This window comes from Phoca vitulina, unplaced genomic scaffold (genome assembly GCF_004348235.1).
Source record: "Phoca vitulina isolate PV1807 unplaced genomic scaffold, GSC_HSeal_1.0 scaffold4, whole genome shotgun sequence".
Taxonomy (NCBI): domain Eukaryota; kingdom Metazoa; phylum Chordata; class Mammalia; order Carnivora; family Phocidae; genus Phoca; species Phoca vitulina.
Genome location: NW_022589707.1, coordinates 33,956,062 through 33,974,637, shown reverse-complemented (window position 1 = coordinate 33,974,637; position 18,576 = coordinate 33,956,062). Strand labels below are relative to the sequence as shown.

Below are 18,576 nucleotides of genomic sequence, written 5' to 3'. Positions count from 1 at the left end.
GGTACAGGGAAAATAAAGAATGGAGATGTTTAAAAGTTGGAACATTCCTGTAGGAACAAGGTAACGTAGGTTCTGATTGTTGCTGTTTTCTAATTTTGGTGTGGTCTGGAAGAAATCTATCGGTAATAATAGTATGTACCTTGAGACGTGGGTATTTACTAACAGACAGTGAAGAAACAGTATGTTTTTATTAGAATTTATCTCCGAGTAACTTTCACAGAAATACAGTATTTTAATCTCAGTTTTGAAATAATAAACCATAGTTTCCCTTTTTGAGGAATATACTGTTAGCTAAAGGATTAGGGATCAATAGGTAAAATTTGAAGTCAGCAGAAATGGATGGATATGGAGTGACGTTATTTCAGTTCACAATCAATAATAGGAAGAGCCCTTGATGAAACTTATTGATGATGATTATGACTATCTGCTTATGTGTCTAACCTAGCTTTTTGTATCTGGAAAGTTGATTTTAGTAATTTTTAGATAAATTACATAAATTCATCGCAGTATTACTTTTTCCTTTGGTCTTCCAAAATGCTGATTAGCCAAATCTGATTTTGCTTGTGCTTATTATGTAATGTGATTACTTTTTGCAGATGCAGCAAATCACTATTTCTTAATTATACTGAAAGCAGGAGCTGAAAATATGGTAGCCACACCATTAGCATGTACTTCAAATTCTCTTAATGGTGATGCTCTGACATTCACTACTACATTTACTCTGTAAGTAAATTAGGCTTTTGACAGTTTAAACATATTTTTCTCTTAATAGAGAATACAGATGGAATGTATAGTCTTTGAAATGCAGTAGTTATATTATTCTGTGGACAAATAACTCCGTTTCAGTTTGTTGATTTCAATCTTTTGTATGTTTCTGATATTTCTTTCCGTTGAGTAGCACATTTCTTCCATGTGACTACAGGTATTTAATGTGTTGATATATACGTAAAATATAAATATACATTACATATATAATATAAAAATGACTAAGGTCCAGATTATATATTATATAAATAAATTATAAAAATGACTAAGGTCCAGATTTTATATTATATAAATAAATACAAATAAAAATATATATAAAATCTAGGCCTTAATTTTATGTGTGTGTATATATATATATATATATATATATATATATGTTTTAAATCTTAAATGTACTTACTATTCTAACTCACTGAAAAGATGTATTTAGTGTCACAAATATATTGTGAAAATACAGAATCAAAATCTAGTTAGAAAAAAAGTACTTATTAAAGCTCTTGAGTTGTAAGATACTGAAGAAAAGATTTGACTTGTATCATAGGAAAAACAGACTGTTCTTACCAATTTTTATATTCTTTAATAGTTTGTAACAACTGCCTGTAGTTAAAAAACACCGTGAATTCCTTTACTGCAGAATAATGCAACACTATTAGTGGCATAACTTTTAATGGCATTAAGTCGATGTTTTCCTTACTGTTTTATTTAATGATTGATTTTTCCAGGCAAGATGTGTCCAATGACTTTGAAATAAATATTGAAGTTTACAGCTTGGTAAGCAGTGAAAGCTTTCCAAAATAACCAATATTATGTTTTTCTTAGAGATACTAGATCTTAAACTAATTATGTTTTGGGTTTGTGTGTAGGTACAAAAGAAAGATCTCTCAGGCCTTGATAAGAAGAAAAAGGCATATAAGTCCAAGGTGAGAATGAAAAACCCAGTAAGAGTATTATTATCAGGAACAATAGATATGTCAGTTTTAATTGCTCTGCATTTATTTGACAACCAGCTTCTATAGCCCACTGAAATGTCTCTCAAGCCTTTCTTCTGCACTCTTGCCTGCCACCTCCTCGGTTAACCAGCACTTAGGACTGATGTGCAGGCTAAAGCAGTAGTATCTGCATGTTGGTTTCCAGTTTTCCCAGTCTTTGCTCTGTTGTGCTTTTCCTAAGTCATCATCTAGCAGGATTTTATTTTAGTTCTAGTAAAAACAGGAATGACAGTATAGGGAAAGCCTTAAGAGAGGACTCAAGTATAATGTATTCCTATTTCAGGATTATTTTCTATGTGGGAGTATCTCAGGGTTGGTTAGTTTTAAGCTCTGAATCGTAATGGTTAGCAGGAAAGACACTGTTATCTTTTCTTCTAGGCGATTACTCCAAAGCGACTTCTCACATCTATAACCACAGTAAGTAAATTCTTAAAAAAAATTTAGCCCCCTTGAGAAATCTGCATCTTACACACAGGATTATAAATTGGTTAGCCATTTTTAAACCCTTAGCACTGTAGAAATCTTTATACTACTGGGGAGAAAATCTCTGATTTTCAAGTAGGGAAAAATGCTGAAATCTTTGCAGTGTTAAAGAGTTTAATATTTAAATCTTTGTATCAAGTGAAGGAAATAACTTATGCTTCTTTATACCATTTTTTTTTTTTTTTTTTTTTTTTTAGAAAAGCAGCCTTCATTCTTCAGGTGAGTGAATCTTGAACTATTTCGAACAACAGAATAAGGAACAAGCACAAGCTGAGCAACGGCACACATACGTTATACACACAGGCATCTTGATGAGTGTTCACCTTAGTCTCCTTTGAATAATATTTTCTGTACGGCTTTTAGTAACATGTAAGATTACTGGGCAGAATGGCATGCTGTCAGATGTCGCCATAGGCCGCCCGGCCTCACGTCATTCAGGCTCTAGCAGGCAGTACCCGTGGGATACCCCGTTACCCGGCCACAGCTGCAGCCCGTGGCTTTACTCTTCACCCCAGCTTCTGGCGTTCTGTGCTTTCCACACTGTGGACTGGACTTCTTTTTAACTTTACTGATCATGACTGGAATTGTATCATGTCAGAGAAGCATCCTTCTAGTTCACTGGGAACCTGGGTGCCAGGAATCTGGGAAAGGCATTCTCTAGAGTGGCTTTAGGCCTGAGTTTTCCAAAGGGGATTAGGATGGAGCTGGTTTCACTCACCTCCTTTGGGCTTCTGGTCTCTTCTTGGCACAAGAAGGTAACTAAGAAGAACTTTGCAGAGACAGTCTCTACTGCTAATTATGTCATCCTAGACTAGAGCAATGAAGCCTTTTCACATCTCTTTTAGGAAAATCGCTTTATGTATACATTTTTAAGTTTTGTGTCTTAAAAATACATCATCCCAAAGGAGTGATAAGAAATGTCTATGCTACTTCACCTAAGTTAAATATAAGGTACTCAACAGTTTTCTTTCATCCTTTCAAGATGGAGGAAAACGAGGCAGTTTTCTCTGTGACAGCTTAATTTCTTTCTATTGGGCTGTGGTGAAGAGTTGTTACTTATACTCACAGAAGTCACTCTGAACTAACCTTCATTTCCTTTCTCTACAGTCATGGCCAGTCCAGGTGGTCTCAACGCTGTGCGCACCAGCAACTTTGCCCTGGTTGGATCTTACACGCTGTCATTATCTTCAGTAGGAAACACTAAATTTGCTCTGGACAAGGTAATCCAAATTTATGTATTTATTTACTTTTAGAAAAATTAGGTCAATGAAAATGCCCCAGGACTTTCAAGTATTTGAAATCTTTGGCTGAAAATGTATGTTCTTAGAATTGTACATTTTAACTAGGCATGGGTGTCCCTACATTTTTGATGTTGGAAATATTTCTCTCTCTGTCTCATAATAGTTAAATCTTCAAAGCAGTGTATACTGATTTATTCTAAATGTTACTTCTGACTACAGGAGTATTACTTCTTGCATGTAGATGTTAAGCTTACAGTTTTAAACATGGCAGCTTGCCCATTTGAACCGATATTTTGAAATGAATACTATTATATAGATTTAGTTTTGACAAGATAGGGAAGGATAGGTTACTTTCTTAGAAAGTACTCATGAATCGAAGGGATTTCTTTCCCATACTTTCCTCCCCAAGTTAAAAGCTTCAAAGTTCAGATCTGTGTTCTGTCCCTATTGAGTGCTTTTTCACCATAATGTGATATGACTAAACTTTTAATAGCCAACAAGACCATTTAAAGAGTGAGAGAACTAGTGGCAAACTTTGGTCCTTGGGCTAACTCCTGTGGTATAATACAGGGATATTTTTAAATATTTTAAGAGATTTTCCTAGTCAGAATATGGAGGTGAGGAAGTATAAACATTTGGAGGCCTAGTTTCTAGTATTGACCCTGCTAGTAATTGCCTTTTTAACATTGAGCAAAGTCACTTCATTTCTCAGGGATCTTGTTTTCCCAGTAGAGAATATTAGGTTAGATTAAAACAATCTACCTTGAAATTTCTATGAAACATTTTTCTTTTAGTTAATAGACAAAAACAGATTACCTTTGAAATTTTGATTATTGTTAATGCATAAATGTGTTTTATCTTAACATGTTAATTTAAAAAAATGTATATAACTTTTTATTTAGTAATTTAGCTAGTTTAACAAATTGAGTGATCTTGAGTCTTTTTTTCTTTTTGTCTTTTATTTTGTTTGTTTTAGATAAATTATGATGTAAAAGAGCGAGAGCTACTGGGCTATATGTTCCGGGAAAAGGTTGCCATATTTTCTTTGCTTGAAACTAATGAGCTTAAAAAATCAATCTTGAAGTTTTGGCTCATATGTATTCATTTTACTAACCACTCTTATGTGTTCTTGGTTATTTTAAATAATTAAGGACATGATGTACATTATTCTTTCTTTAGATTCTTGCAGGTGGGCATCTTTTTTTTTTATTCTCATAGTTCTTTAAAGCTTTTTTTTTTTGACAGTCCTCTTTTTTTCATGCATGTTTGGTACTTGGGCTTTTCTTCTATATTCTTTTTTCACGTTACAATTCTTTAGGATTCACTTCGACTTTGATTTCCTGGGTACTAAAACACCAAATTAATAACTAACACTAAAATGTATTCAATTGTCTAAAACTAAAATTTTAGTATTCAATATTGTTGACCTCCCCTATATTGAAAGAGCTACTGGTGATGTTTCAGATAAAACTGGTCTCAGTTGGCTAATAGGTATATTGCTATGTAGATGATGCTTTGTTTAGTGATTTTGAAATTAAAATGCATTTAACACTAAAATTATATTAAATATAATCGTATGTTATAGAAGGTTTTTGTTTTTAGGATTTTTAATATCCTTGCAAAGATCAATTACAAGCATTCTGTGGGTATATAGAAATTTACACAATGCCAATTTCTGCATGTAAGAGATTTTGTTAATCTTTAAAATGAAAGAGGTTTCAATGATGTATGTTAAGTATAGACTGGTCTTGAAAAATTGTTTGGGTGCCATTTTAATTCAAAATATCACACTTACAAATTTAAAAAAGTCTGGTATTTCCATTCTCTTAGTTTCTTTGAAATTATAACTTAAAAAGCCAACCACATGATTTAGTACAAAATCAAATCACTCAATTTAATTGGTTCTGTCTAATACTCTGAAGTGTCTTTCTGAATCAAATACAATATAATCAGATATAAAATTTGTCCCAAATGTGTTTTTGTGAGTGGCAGGAGGAAGCAAATATTTATTCTAATAGTTTGTAGTTGATGTAGGAGAATATCTAAAATAGTTAAGTTCAATGTTCTTTAAGTTGGTGAGAAAAATGGAAGACCTTCTATACTCATGTAATAACCCTACTTAATTGACTTTGAGAGAATAGACAAGTCACCCATATCCTACCAGATACCAGTGATATAAGGGAGTGTTTGCTTATTTTATTGGTGCTGTGACCAACAATACAACAGTCACAAAGGTTATCTCTGAGATCACCTTCAGAATGGAATTTCTATTGAAGTTTACCCAGACTGTTTGCTCTATGGATTTAGGATACCACTGATAGCGATTGCCTTCCTATTTGAGGTTAAATCTGGCATCCTGCAATTTAAATTATGAATCTCATTGAGTCACAGGCTCTCAAATCCTTTCTTTGAATAAAGAATCCAAAATAGTCATAGATTTTATTACACTTTCATGGATAAAGGGAGAAGGACATCTCACAGCCCATCTTTTGACGTAAAGAAACCTCATAGGTATTTATGCCCTACTGAAAATAGAGATGTCATTTTAAATACTAATAGGGCAAACAGTTGTGAAGTAAAACAACCAGTTAGCATTGTCAAATTTCGAGGTTATAGGAAGAGTGATTAGGTGTTCTCCTGTGCGCAGAAACTATCCTGGTGTACGCCCATTGGCCCAGTATACTTATTAACAGTACCCCTCTCTCTCAGAAATATCCCACTGTATGAAAAATTACAGCCATGCTGGTTATAAGTTACATTTTATAGCTCTTAACAATAATCTTAGAAGTGTGAATATCTTCAAAGACCCTTTTGTTAAACAGAAAACAGAATAGGATCATATATTTTCACATGTTTCTACACTCAGCAGGGGGGTAGTGATATTGACCGTTTTGTGAATATTCCCAATTCACCTCATCAGGACAAGCTTCTGCCCAAGAATATTGTCAGCTTTTCACAGCTGTAGAGTAAAAGTGGACATTTTCTTCTAGTTTTTATGAGATTCTTTTTACCAGCAGCATTCTTTGGGTTCAATGTGGAAATCTATTAATTAGCATTGAGAGCCTGAGGAACTTAAAACCTGACCACATGGAAAAGGAAAGAACGAGGGAATTTATAACAAGAAGGATAATGAGGCACATGATGTTTTGATTCTACATTATGGATGCCTTTTAAATTCAGAAAGTTAGAGGTTTGTCTCATGGAATTAGTCTCTGGAAATCTACACTTTCTGGCCAAGATTTCCCCCTTTCACTGGAAGACAGACTTCCTTTCACTTATCTTTATTGTGTTGGAGGCTGAATTGTTGGAAACCAGTCTTCACCTAAAAGAAGTTTTTTCCACTCAAAAGTTAACTTCTCTTCGGCTTTTCTGGTACCTCAGGCCACATTTTGCTAATGCAAATGCACAAAATAAATCGAGGTACAGCACAGATGCTCCCAGACCCCCTCAGAGCTCCAGCGGCTGGATGCGGAGGTGCTGGGTGTGGTCCCCGGGGGAAAGAGCTGGGGCCACTCTTGCTGCCTCCACAACCACTAGCTGCAAACACAAATGCCAAATGCTCTTTTTGCTTTTTGCCTTTTTTCATGAAAGTGAAAATCCTCTTCAGATTTCTTTTAGTTAGCAAAAACAGGTACTAACGTAGGTCTTTCGTAAAAGTGAAGTGGGCAGACTTTTGAAAATCCAGGGGTTACCTGTGTACCACGTTTTCTTTCTTTTTTTTTTTTTAATAGGAAAATTGGGTATTTATTTGTCCAAACAGTATCCTTTTAGCAAACGTTTGTTGAAACGCCTGGATATAAGTTGGCAGTGTAGGCTAGGAGAACAAACACGAAAAAGGCACGATATTTCCTCTCAAGAACCTAGGGTGCAAAATGCAGGCTATGGCTTCGGGCACAAAAGAGAACATAAACAGGGGTGTTTCAGAGCCTGGAAGACAGACTTCCTCCTTTGAGAAGAACAAGATCTGGGTGGCTTAGAGTAGTTTTCATACTGAGAAGTGGGGAGAAAGGATTCGGTACCATATTGTCTATATCCGTTCATCTGTTGAGGGGCATGTAGGTTGTTTGCCCCTCTTGCTGTTGTGAAGAATGCAGTGAACACGGGAGTGCACACATCCCTTGAGAATCTGGTTTTAATTCTTTTGGATAAATACCTAGAAGTGAGATTGTTTTTGACTATGTAGTAGTTCTATCCTCACTGAAAAGCTTTCAATTTTGATAGGGTCTAGTTTATCTATTTTGTTGTTCCATGTTGTTGCTCATGCTTTGGTGTCATATCTGAGACTGTTGTTAAATCCATGATCATGAAGATTTACTCCTATGTTTTCTTCTAAGAGTTTCCTGGTTTTAGATCCTTGATCCATTTTCAGTTAATTTCTGTGTATGATAGGAGATAGGGAACCAACTTTACTCTTGCAGGTAGAAATCCAGTTTCCCTAGCACTATTTGTTTACAAGAGTGCTCTTTCCTCATTGAATGGCCTCGGCACCCCTGCTGAAAATCAGTTGACCATAGCTGTATGAGTTTATTTCTGGGCTCTCAATTCTGTTCCTTTAGTCTATAGATCTTCCTTATGCCCTTACCACACTGTTTTGATGACTGTAGCTTTGGATTAAGTTTTGAAGTTGGGAGGTAGGATTCCTCCAATTTTGTTCTTTTTCAAGATTGTTTTGGTTATTAATAATGGGGACCTTTTGTAATTCCACATGAGTTTGGGGATCAGCTTTTCCATTTCTGCAGCTCATTATTCTTTATTGCTGAATATTGCTGCTAATTTACCAGTGGAGTATATTCTGTTGATGGAGAATGATTAAGCACATGTAATCTTGTCTTAAATCTGTAATTTTTTTTATCACATTAACTTGGAACTTACGGTTCTGTTTTTATCAAACTCTACCTTGAATGAATTTATTCTTCAAAAGCGTTTGTTGCTAAGGAACCAGTGGCCTTTGGGACCACCTGTTTTACAATCCAGCTTTAGAAAATACTGTGCTTTCAAGGCATAATCTTCTTTATTCATGGTTTATACATGTTTTATCAAGAAAAAAAAATCACACTTTGAAACAGTTTTGCAAATAACTTACCCTCTGTCTTCGCAGGTGCCCTTTTTATCTCCTTTGGAAGGTCATATTTATTTAAAAATAAAATGTCAGGTGAATTCAAGTGTTGAAGAAAGAGGTTTTCTAGTAAGTAACATTGCTTAATCTATATTTTCCTTTTTCCATATTGTGAAGTATAGACTTGGTTTCACATAGGAATGACCACCTATGTGATTACGTGATACACTGGTTCAGTCAAGATTTGTTGCATGTCCGCTCTATGCCAGTCACTGTTCTGGTACTGGAATCTAACAGGCTGCACAAAATAATCCTTCCCCTCAGAAACTTTTAGTATAGTAAGGAGAAACATATGTAGACTGGCAAGTGCAATGCTGTGCTGTAATAGGTGGGAGCGTAGAGGGCCTGGGGGTAACTGGTGGGACATCAGGTCTGGAAAATGGGTAAGGGGCCTTAAAGAAGGCCCCTGGAAGAAGTAGCTTGTAAACTGCTGAGTAAGTTAGCCAGGGAGAGAGAGGGGGGAGAAGTGTTCCAGATAAAGGAACTCTCTGCGCCCTCCCTCTCACCCCCACCAAAGATAAGGAGGGCACAGACAGTGAGGGGCAGGTAATTCAGCCGGCGCTTAGGGCGCTGGTGTATGTGGGGAGGAGGAAGAGCGAGGAGGAGAGCGATTGCAGAGGACAGTGTGGTTAGGGGAGACGGGCCTGAGGGTTAAAGGGCCATCGAAAGAACTTGGACTGTGTCTTGAAGCCAGCGACGTACGCTTGTAGGATTTTAAGCAGAGGAATAACATCATATTTGGGGTTTAGAAAAGTTACTCTCCCTGCCATGTGGAAAGGAGGTTGGAGACTGGCGGCCCTGAAGAAGACCAGTGAGGAGACGGTCACTCCACGAGGGGTGGCGGGGACTGTCCTGGGGAGATGAAGCAGGCGCAGTGATTTGACTGTGCAGCAGAGGGGCTGGAAGACAGAGGTGAGGCTGTCCCCTAGATCCCTGCCTTGTACAACTTGTGGGGTGGCAGTGATGCCACCAAGAGAAGGGATCTTGGGGGAGGAACAAGTGTGCGTGTTTGGGGAGAAAGTTTTTTGCCCCCCCAGATTTTCTTGTGGAAAGTTGCAGATATACAGCATTGAACACCCGTATACCCACCATCTAGATTGTGGGTTTAACATGTTCTACTATCCTTGCTTTGTCATGTACCTAGTACCTAGCCATCCTGCTAGCCACCCCTCTGGCCATTGCTGAAAATACCGTATTTCGGGGGAAGAATTTTAAAGTATACTGTAGACATTAGTGTGTTCCTCCAAATCTTAAGTGTGTATCCCTGAGTTTTGACACAAGCATACATCTGTATAACCCAAATTTCTATTAAGGTCTAAAACATTGCCCCAGAAAGTTCCCTCATGCCAGTTCCTTCATCCCCCAAGGTGGGAAGTTTGGGTAAGTTAAGTTTTAAATGATCTGAATTTTAGATGACTCCAAAGATCTGAGTTTGAAGCTCAAGATAGACATTTTGGTTGAGATGAAGATTTGGAAATCTGCATCATAGAGATTGTAATTAAAGTGCAGGGAGAGTTGAGCAAAGCAGAACCAGGAAGAACACTAACATTTAAACCACAGACCTCGAAAGTGAAGCTCTCAGAGGAGCCTACAGGGAGGGCAGTGTGTCATGGTTGTCAAGAGAGAGAGAATCTGAAAGAGGGAGTGGTCAAGTTAGATCAGGACCTATTATCAGAGACCGTGGGACTCATTTACAAGGCAGAGAACAAAGCTGGATTGCAGATGGTTATGGACAGGTTGGGAGGTGAGGAATGAGAATGCCAGCAGCGCTTTGAAGCTAAGTTTGGCTGCAAAGGAGGAAGACATAGAGCGTGGTACTTGCAGAACTATGTAGGGTGAAAGAAGGATTTGGTTAACATTTTAATAAGATCAGAGAGATTTGAGAATCTTTAAATTCAATTGGGTGGCTTCTAATAGGGCAGAGAGATTGAAGATGCACTGGGGAACTTGCACTAGGGTTAAGGAGTAATATGCAGAACGAGGTCATGAGAGGGAGAAGAAATAAGATCCAAGCCACCGTTCACGGGATTGATCTTATTCAGAAGTACAGTTGACCCTTGAACAACGCTTATGTGGGTCCATTTATATATGGATGTTTCAATAAATACATACAGTACTGTGAATGTATTTTCTCTTCCTTATGATTTTCTTAACGTTTTCTTTTCTCTGACTCACTTTATTGTAAGAATACAGTCTATAATACGTATAACATGCAAAATATGTGTTAATTGACTGCTTCTGTTATCGATATGGCTTCTGGTCAACAGTATGCTATTAATAGTTCACTTCTGGTGGGGGTCGGGGGGAGTCAAAAGTTATATGTGGATTTTCGGCACCCCTAACTTCTGGGCTGTTTCAAGGGTCAACTATATACTTTTTCCATTATCAGAGGAGAGAAGTATGTGTGTAGAATACATAGAAGATTGTGGGTATGGTGCACAAAGTAGAGAAAATCTAATCTGGTTTTCTTTGTGAAGCGAGAATTTGAATGATACGGAGGATGTCAGCTTGCAGTTGCTATCAGGGGGCAGAAAGAAGAGTTCTGCGGCCAACGTGACTATAACCAGACTGCCTTAAGGTTTTTTCACATGTCCATCCAGTAGATGGCACTAGATGTTCTTGAAAAAGTGTTTTTATAAGTTTCTGATGTGAAGGCAGTGTTTACCTATTGACTTTTTCTTTTAATGTAAATATTTTCATATTTTACTATAGATACCTTCAGCAACTAACAGACTCTGTTATGGCCGCTAGCTCATTTGCATATGGTGTCTGACTGACTGACTTTTTGAGCTGGGCTCTTACCTAAGTTAGCGTTAGTTAGATCTCTTCAGGTTTGCTGTCTTGGACCCTATAGCCCATCACATCCACACTTACATAAATGTGCTAAGAGACTGCTCAGAACTCCCCCAAATAAATTCTATCCCCTGCCAAACAGTACCTTTTAATTACTTCTGCCCTCTCTAAAATAGAGATAGTAATTGAAACTGAAGTTGCTTGGTTCCGTTTTCCTTCCTGATATGCCAGGAACAGCTGGAAGGAAGGTGACTACCAACCAAAGAAACTTGCTAAATGATTCTAAAATGGTGCTAGTCTAGCTCTGCCTTGACTGATGAACAGCAAGTGAGGGAAGTTCAGGATTAGCTAGAAGGTTCCAGTTCTGCTTTGTGATTATGTGTTGTCATTTAGTTTCCTTGGCCTGAACTTTCCTCAGCTATAAAAATGAAAATGCTGTCCTCTTTTTATTCTTCTCTGATTATAATCGGGTGTAATAATTATAATAATGTGTTATTCTTACCCATCAAATTTTTCGTTGTCTATTAGCTTTATGATGTAAAGGGTGAGCATAAACATAAGAGGGAGCTGGTGAGTCATTTATACTAATTTTGTGCTTGAGATCAAAATAGCAACATTCCTGTCTTTTTTCCCTGAATGGTTGTGAGCCAGTGTTGCCTAGAAAAAACATGCCTTGGGGAGGAAAGAGGATAAACTGGGGAGGAAGAAATAAAGGTGGCGTAAGAAGATATATGGTTAGAGGAAGCTAATTAATTTGGGTTAATTAAGCTAATAAATTTCAGACTTCTTTCTCTCATAGAAATATATCTTCACACAAAGTAACTTTCCTCCATGGCTAGAGCTTGTACTCTTCTAACTCAAGCCTACTTTGGGTAAATTCACACAAGTTAGTGAGTCAAGAAGAGTGTATGTCCGCTATCCTAGGGTTGGTGTAAAGCTTAGTTGATCCATGTGAAGGTGGAAAAGCTGTAATGCATTCTGAAATCAGACAGGAAGATGCTTTCAGATTATCTATATTAGCTGGGTCAGCAACGTGTGGCTTGCTACTTTTTTTAATAAAGTTTTATTGGAACATGGGCTCATTTGTTTACACACCATCTATGACCTATGACTGCTTTTGCATTACGCTAGCAGAATTGCATAGTTGTGACAGACCCGATTGCCCGCAGTCTAACATCTTTACTCTCTGGTACTTCACAGGAAAAGTTTGCCAACCTCTGATCTCTAGCATTGTTATATTTTTACTTGCTTTGTTCTTTAAAATACTATTTCCTAAAGGACATCTTTTTCCTTTTTAAATCCAAAGTGAAGACTTTTATGTGATTAAAACTCAGTAGGACTACAAGTAAAAAATAGTGAGGTGTTGGGGGGGGCAGCTCCAACTTACACTTTAAGTAGAAGTACTCCATGGAAAAAAGCCCCATTTGTTAGTTGCCTTTCCCAGAGTCCTGACCTTAACCGACATGCCTGTGTCACCCCTCTTTAGAATGTAGCTTGTGTGTCTAAGGCATGCGCTGAGCAGCTGCCTGACTGCAGGGAGCTGCTCCTCAGTGTGCTTGATGGCTCAGCCGGGGGCGGGGAGCTCGGATGTTTATCGCAGTAATCAGTCAAGGCATAGAACCATCGCTGACTCTTTTCCAATCCCATTTTGTTCTGAATAAAAGTTAAATGCTGGTCTTTTACATAAAATAAGTCTAACTTAATAAGCTATCATTGGTTTTGTCAACATATAAGGTATGATATTCCCATTATTCTACCCCACAACACTTAAAGCACTTTTCTCTTGTTTAAGGAGCATTTGGTTTGGGACATGATGCTTTAAAAAGGTGTGCTTTAAAAAGGTCTAAATTAGATAGAGATATTTATTTGGGGTTAATATCTGGAAGTTCTTAAATGCTATATGCTTATAGATGATGTTGAAAATCTGGGTCAGTTTCTGGATATTAGCAATCGGTGAGTTTCATTACTAGGGTAAAAGGTGGTGAAAATCATGTAAGTCGATTTTGAGCTATGAAGTATATCAACATATTGAAGTTTAACATACAGATTTATCATTTAATCAATCCTCAAGTTTCTAAAGTTAACATTTCATTGACTTTTCAGACCATATTTGAAGATGTTAGTGGTTTTGGTGCCTGGCATCGAAGATGGTGTGTTCTTTCTGGAAATTGTATCTCTTATTGGACTTATCCAGATGATGAGAAACGAAAGGTAATATTAATAGCCCTGGTCAGTGGTGAAAGCCCTGACTTTCATGTAGTGTTTCATGCAGAGGTTCCCACTAGTCTCCACACCCACCCAGATGTCCCTTTGAGTATGTTTACTAAGCCATTATAAATGTTCTTGTTGCAAGACCTGTGTATGTGTGTGTGTGTGTGTGTGTAAGTAAAACTTTCATGTCTTTTCCATTCCCTGTGATTTGACCACTCTTAAAATACCATAAGGCATATATTTGTCTTTATTTTCTCCTAGAATGTTTGTTTCATACTATTTTTTAATAACATTTTTAGCCAGAAATATGTTGAATTCACTTTTGTTTTTATTAATAGTTGACTTACCTAAATCTGGGATAAAACATTAATGGAAAACCATCATAGGAATATAGTGATTTTGATTTTGTTTCTAAAATTTGATAATAGGATTTTATGTGATAAATTGTATCTCATTTTCAAAGAATTTAATATTATTGCTCAAGTATGATTATTTATTATCCCCAAACTGGGAAATAGAAATACACAGAATTACAAAATGATGTGTGTTTCTAATTGTTGAAGCTGGTTGATGGGTACATGGAAGTTCATTCTACTGCTCTTTTAATTCTGCATCTCTTTGAAGTATTCCATAACAAAGAGTTTATTTTTTAAGTTGGCTAAAAGCTCCAGTTGACACTTTTGGTTTCTGTTTTCCTAGCAAGAAACAATAACAGATAAATATGTTCCTCTAAACCTTTTATAATTAAATTTTAACTTTTAAATTAATGGCTTTTTAAGTTTGTACCAACTCAAATACTGCTTAATGCTTATTGATGTAAATGGTCTTGTTTATTTTTTATTAGTTTGTTTTTAATTTGTTTTTAAAGAATCCCATAGGAAGGATAAATCTGGCCAATTGTACAAGTCATCAAATAGAACCGGCGAACAGAGAATTTTGTGCAAGACGCAACACGTTTGAACTAATTACCGTCCGTCCACAAAGAGAAGATGACCGAGAGACCCTCGTCAGCCAGTGCAGGGACACGCTCTGTGTCACCAGGTACGTAGTAGGGCTACAAACATGAGTACTTCCATCCCGTGAGGGATGGATTGCCCACTGTGTTCCCGCCACTTTAAGAAATATCAGAGATGGTCCTTGTCTTTGAAGAGAGTACAATCTTAATGAGGAAAGAAAACCCACACAATCACTAAGGGAACAACCTAATAACTAAATTAATACAGTTTAAAAAAAAAAGTCTAACGTTCAAGCTACATCTTAGCTAATCCTGTTTTCCAGTATACTCACAGTGGAGCCATTTTCTTTTTTTTTTTTTTTTTTTTTTAAAGATTTTATTTATTTATTTGAGAGAGAGAGAATGAGAGAGAGCACATGAGAGGGGGGAGGGTCAGAGGGAGAAGCAGACTCCCTGCAGAGCAGGGAGCCCGATGCGGGACTCGATCCAGGGACTCCAGGATCATGACCTGAGCCGAAGGCAGTTGCTTAACCAACTGAGCCACCCAGGCGCCCGCCATTTTCAAGGCAGTTAGCTAATGTACTTTGGGTTAAGTCTGAAGGTTTTGTGTATAATTGAGAAGGCAAGTATTATTGAAAGAGACTTTACATGTCCCTTTCTTTCCATCCCAAAAATGCCCTCAGTGAAATCAGGTGACTTACAAAAAACAGCCTCAGGCTACTCTGCAAATTTCTGGTTGGAGATTAAGAGAATGAACTGTTGGGAGTGAGGGCCAGCAAAGTTAAGTAACTTGCCATGGTTACCTTTGGTAATAAGACACTGAGTCAGGATGTAAACCTCGGTTTCCACAGAGTGACAATAGAGATTGATGAGTAAACACATTTAGCACAGTCTCGAGCTCATGGAATGAGCTCAACAAATGGTCACTATTATTGTTGTTCGTGTTGTGTTCTCTCCTTTGACTAATGGATGATCAGATCACTGCTTATCCCATTTTTAGTACCAATGGGGAGAAATTACAAAGACACAGAATGAGTACACTATAAAAACCTTCTGACAGCTGCTGTTCTCTAGACGAATGATCTGGCTTGTGAGTTAGGGAATTCTCTTCCTCACCCTCACCTGCCCTATCAACTAGTTATTCAACTTGTGGCTCAATATGGGTGCAGAGAAGTGATTCCTGATATGGATGGAGAGGTTAGGATAGACAAAAATCTTAGGATCTTCAGATCATTTATATAGATATCATGTTCTACTAACACAGTACTAACCCAAAAATAATGGGAGACCGAGCCAAATAGTATTACTGGTAGAGCCAGGGGAAGGTCCACGAGCTGGTGCTTCCAGTTCTCAGGGAGCCCGGGTCTGAGGAATTTGGGAAGCTCCCAGATTAAAGACCAGGTGTGCTAGCTCTTGCTAGGACGTGGTCCACACTCAGTGGGTGCCCTGCACCACCAGATTACCCAGGACAGACCACCTGTACAAGACAGTTACCATTTTAGCATGGAAACTCCATCATTAACTAAACGTGATCACTGTGAATTTTGATTCAGTTAACCAACCTATGGGGATTATTTTCCTTTATTGCAATTGAAGAAGCACCTCACTATAGGGCTTTTGATTAGCATCTGTTAAAAATTGGTAATGAGTAGGGCGCCTGGGTGGCTCAGTTGGTTAAGCGACTGCCTTCGGCTCAGGTCATGATCCTGGAGACCCTGGATCGAGTCCCGCATCGGGCTCCCTGCTCGGCAGGGAGCCTGCTTCTCCCTCTGACCCTCCCCCCTCTCATGTGCTCTCTCTCTCTCATTCTCTCTGTCTCAAATAAATAAATAAAATCTTTAAAAAAAAAAAAAAAAAAATTGGTAATGAGTAACTCGTTTTACTGGTTTGTTTAGCCGCGCCCCCACCCCCACCCCCCAGCGTGAGAACAGGGCAGTATGGAATGGGGGAAAGGATCCTGACTTTTTGTTTGTGTGTTCCTGTAGGAACTGGCTGTCTGCAGATACCAAGGAAGAGCGGGACCTCTGGATGCAAAAACTCAATCAAATTCTTGTCGATATTCGCCTCTGGCAACCTGACGCTTGCTACAAACCTATTGGGAAGCCTTAAACTGTGGGAAGTTTCCAGGCCGTCTAGAGGTTTTTTGAGCTTTGTCATAAATGTATCTTAAGAGCATCAGATTTGCTGATTGCATTTTATGCTTTAAATACAAAAGGGTATGTGCCAATATTCACTACATATTATGCAGTATTTATATCTTTTGTATGTAAAATTTCAACTGATTTCTCTTCTGTCATTCATAAATGATTGGAGGAAAATTCATTATAGTCAATTTTGCTAAATCTTAATTTAAAAGCCTCATTTTCCTAGAAATCTAATTATTCAGTTATTCATGACAAGGTATTTTTTTAAATGTAAGAATTTTGAGTTGTCTTCTTGGAGCTGTGGGTCTTGAAGTAGAAAGGTTTCCCAGGGGTTGGAGACAGAAACCTCCGACTTGGTCATCCTTTCTCTATCCTCACTACTTCTCTCTAAAGTTTGTGATTGTTTATTGATCACGATATATCTTGTTAGTAGAATACTAAGAAAACTTCCAAGGGACTTTACAGAAACATTTTTAGTAATGGAGGTAAGAACTTTTTAAATAGCCAGTGTACATTAGTTTAAAGCTTGAGGCTGCCTTCAAACAAGAGATGTGGACATGGGATATTATGTGAGATTTGGGGGTTAGTTTTCTTTAGAAGACTTAATCACATGGTTTACATTTACCCAGTTTCTATAGATGCTGTGTGGTGCACATTTTCATAGAGTACAGGCTTTTAAAAAATAATTATTTTTACTATATAGCTAAGATTCCACTTGGCATATCAGTTCTTTCAGCTCCCATAACAAGAATAAATGTAAATTGAAGAGTCTTTGTATAAAAGTAAACTCCACCAAGCTGCTATGGACTAATACTTTGCTTGCCAAAGTTGTCTTTTTTTTTTTTTTTCCTTGTCCGTGTATGACAGTGTCTAGAAGCACATTATGAAATCTTTTGAAAAACTTAAGTCATGCATTACCTTTGAAAGCCCAATTCTTTTTTTTTATTATAAAGTATTATAAAGCATGGTCACAACTTTTAAATCCACTTTGAATTTCTTCTCTGAATTGTTAAAAAAGTTATTGATGATCTCATTTATAAACACTAAATTCTGATTCTGTCAGAATCTAAATTCTGTCACCTCCTGTCATTTAATTTTGTATTCATTCAAATGTGTTTTTTGTTATGTGTATTATAAAAATATATTTTATGATCTCTTACCCAAATAAATGCTTGCAAAGGACTTAAGGAATCCGTCATTTACAAAATACTATGCAAATGTGTGGTGTGTGGTTGCTGTATCTGGGCTGTGGGGCTTCTTGAGGGGAGTGTACGGATAGGATCGCATTCATCTTTTTATCTCCAGCCCAGTGCTCAACTTATGTGTCCTTAGGGTCTTTGTTGAAGGAGTAGGTGGCTGAAGGATCCATTTCCGGGGCATTTCAACAGAATACGGTACTTAGATGTGCCTTCGTGGAGATACTTAGCAGAGAGTGCTTAGCAGGAACTGGGTCGGTAAGTGACACTGCCCTCCAAAACCGGGAGTGGGGTTGATGGCATTGATGAGAGGGTCCCTTTTATTTATTTATAGACTTGTACTTATTTGGGGTTGTCTGTCTGTATATTCGTAATGCCAGTACAGTTAACGTACAATGTTATATTAGTTTCTGTGTAATATCCCGAGCCAGCATTTCTCTGCATTACTCAGTGCTCATCAGGATAAGCGTCCTCTTGATCCCCTTCACCTATGTCTCCCATCTCCCCCGTGACCAACATGTACTGTCTTGGAAGAGGAATTACCTATCATGGCACAAAATTCAAAAGGCACAAAGAAGTTCAAGTGAAAAGTATGCCTTCACCCCTTGTCACAACCACGTTTAAGTTCTTGTGTGTCCTCCTAGCCCGATTCTAAGCATAACACATAGGCATATTTATATTCT

General features: G+C 37.6%; 1 protein-coding gene across 3 annotated transcripts in view; it reads left to right on the top strand.

The window, feature by feature from the left end:
- ANLN (anillin actin binding protein) overlaps positions 1–17,873 on the top strand; it is a 49,206-nt gene extending 31,333 nt beyond the window's left edge. For 2 of the 3 annotated variants that reach the window (XM_032401773.1, XM_032401772.1), the window contains exons 12-21: positions 597–723; positions 1,488–1,536; positions 1,629–1,685; positions 2,133–2,171; positions 2,435–2,456; positions 3,345–3,457; positions 8,577–8,663; positions 13,491–13,598; positions 14,443–14,639; positions 16,539–17,873. In XM_032401773.1, coding sequence (XP_032257664.1) covers positions 597–723; positions 1,488–1,536; positions 1,629–1,685; positions 2,133–2,171; positions 2,435–2,456; positions 3,345–3,457; positions 8,577–8,663; positions 13,491–13,598; positions 14,443–14,639; positions 16,539–16,662 — 923 coding nt within the window. In that variant the 3' untranslated portion in view covers positions 16,663–17,873. The remainder of the gene's footprint in view (positions 1–596; positions 724–1,487; positions 1,537–1,628; positions 1,686–2,132; positions 2,172–2,434; positions 2,457–3,344; positions 3,458–8,576; positions 8,664–13,490; positions 13,599–14,442; positions 14,640–16,538) is intronic. The other variant, XM_032401774.1, reaches the window with a different exon arrangement.
- The last annotated feature ends 703 nt before the right edge of the window (positions 17,874–18,576 follow it).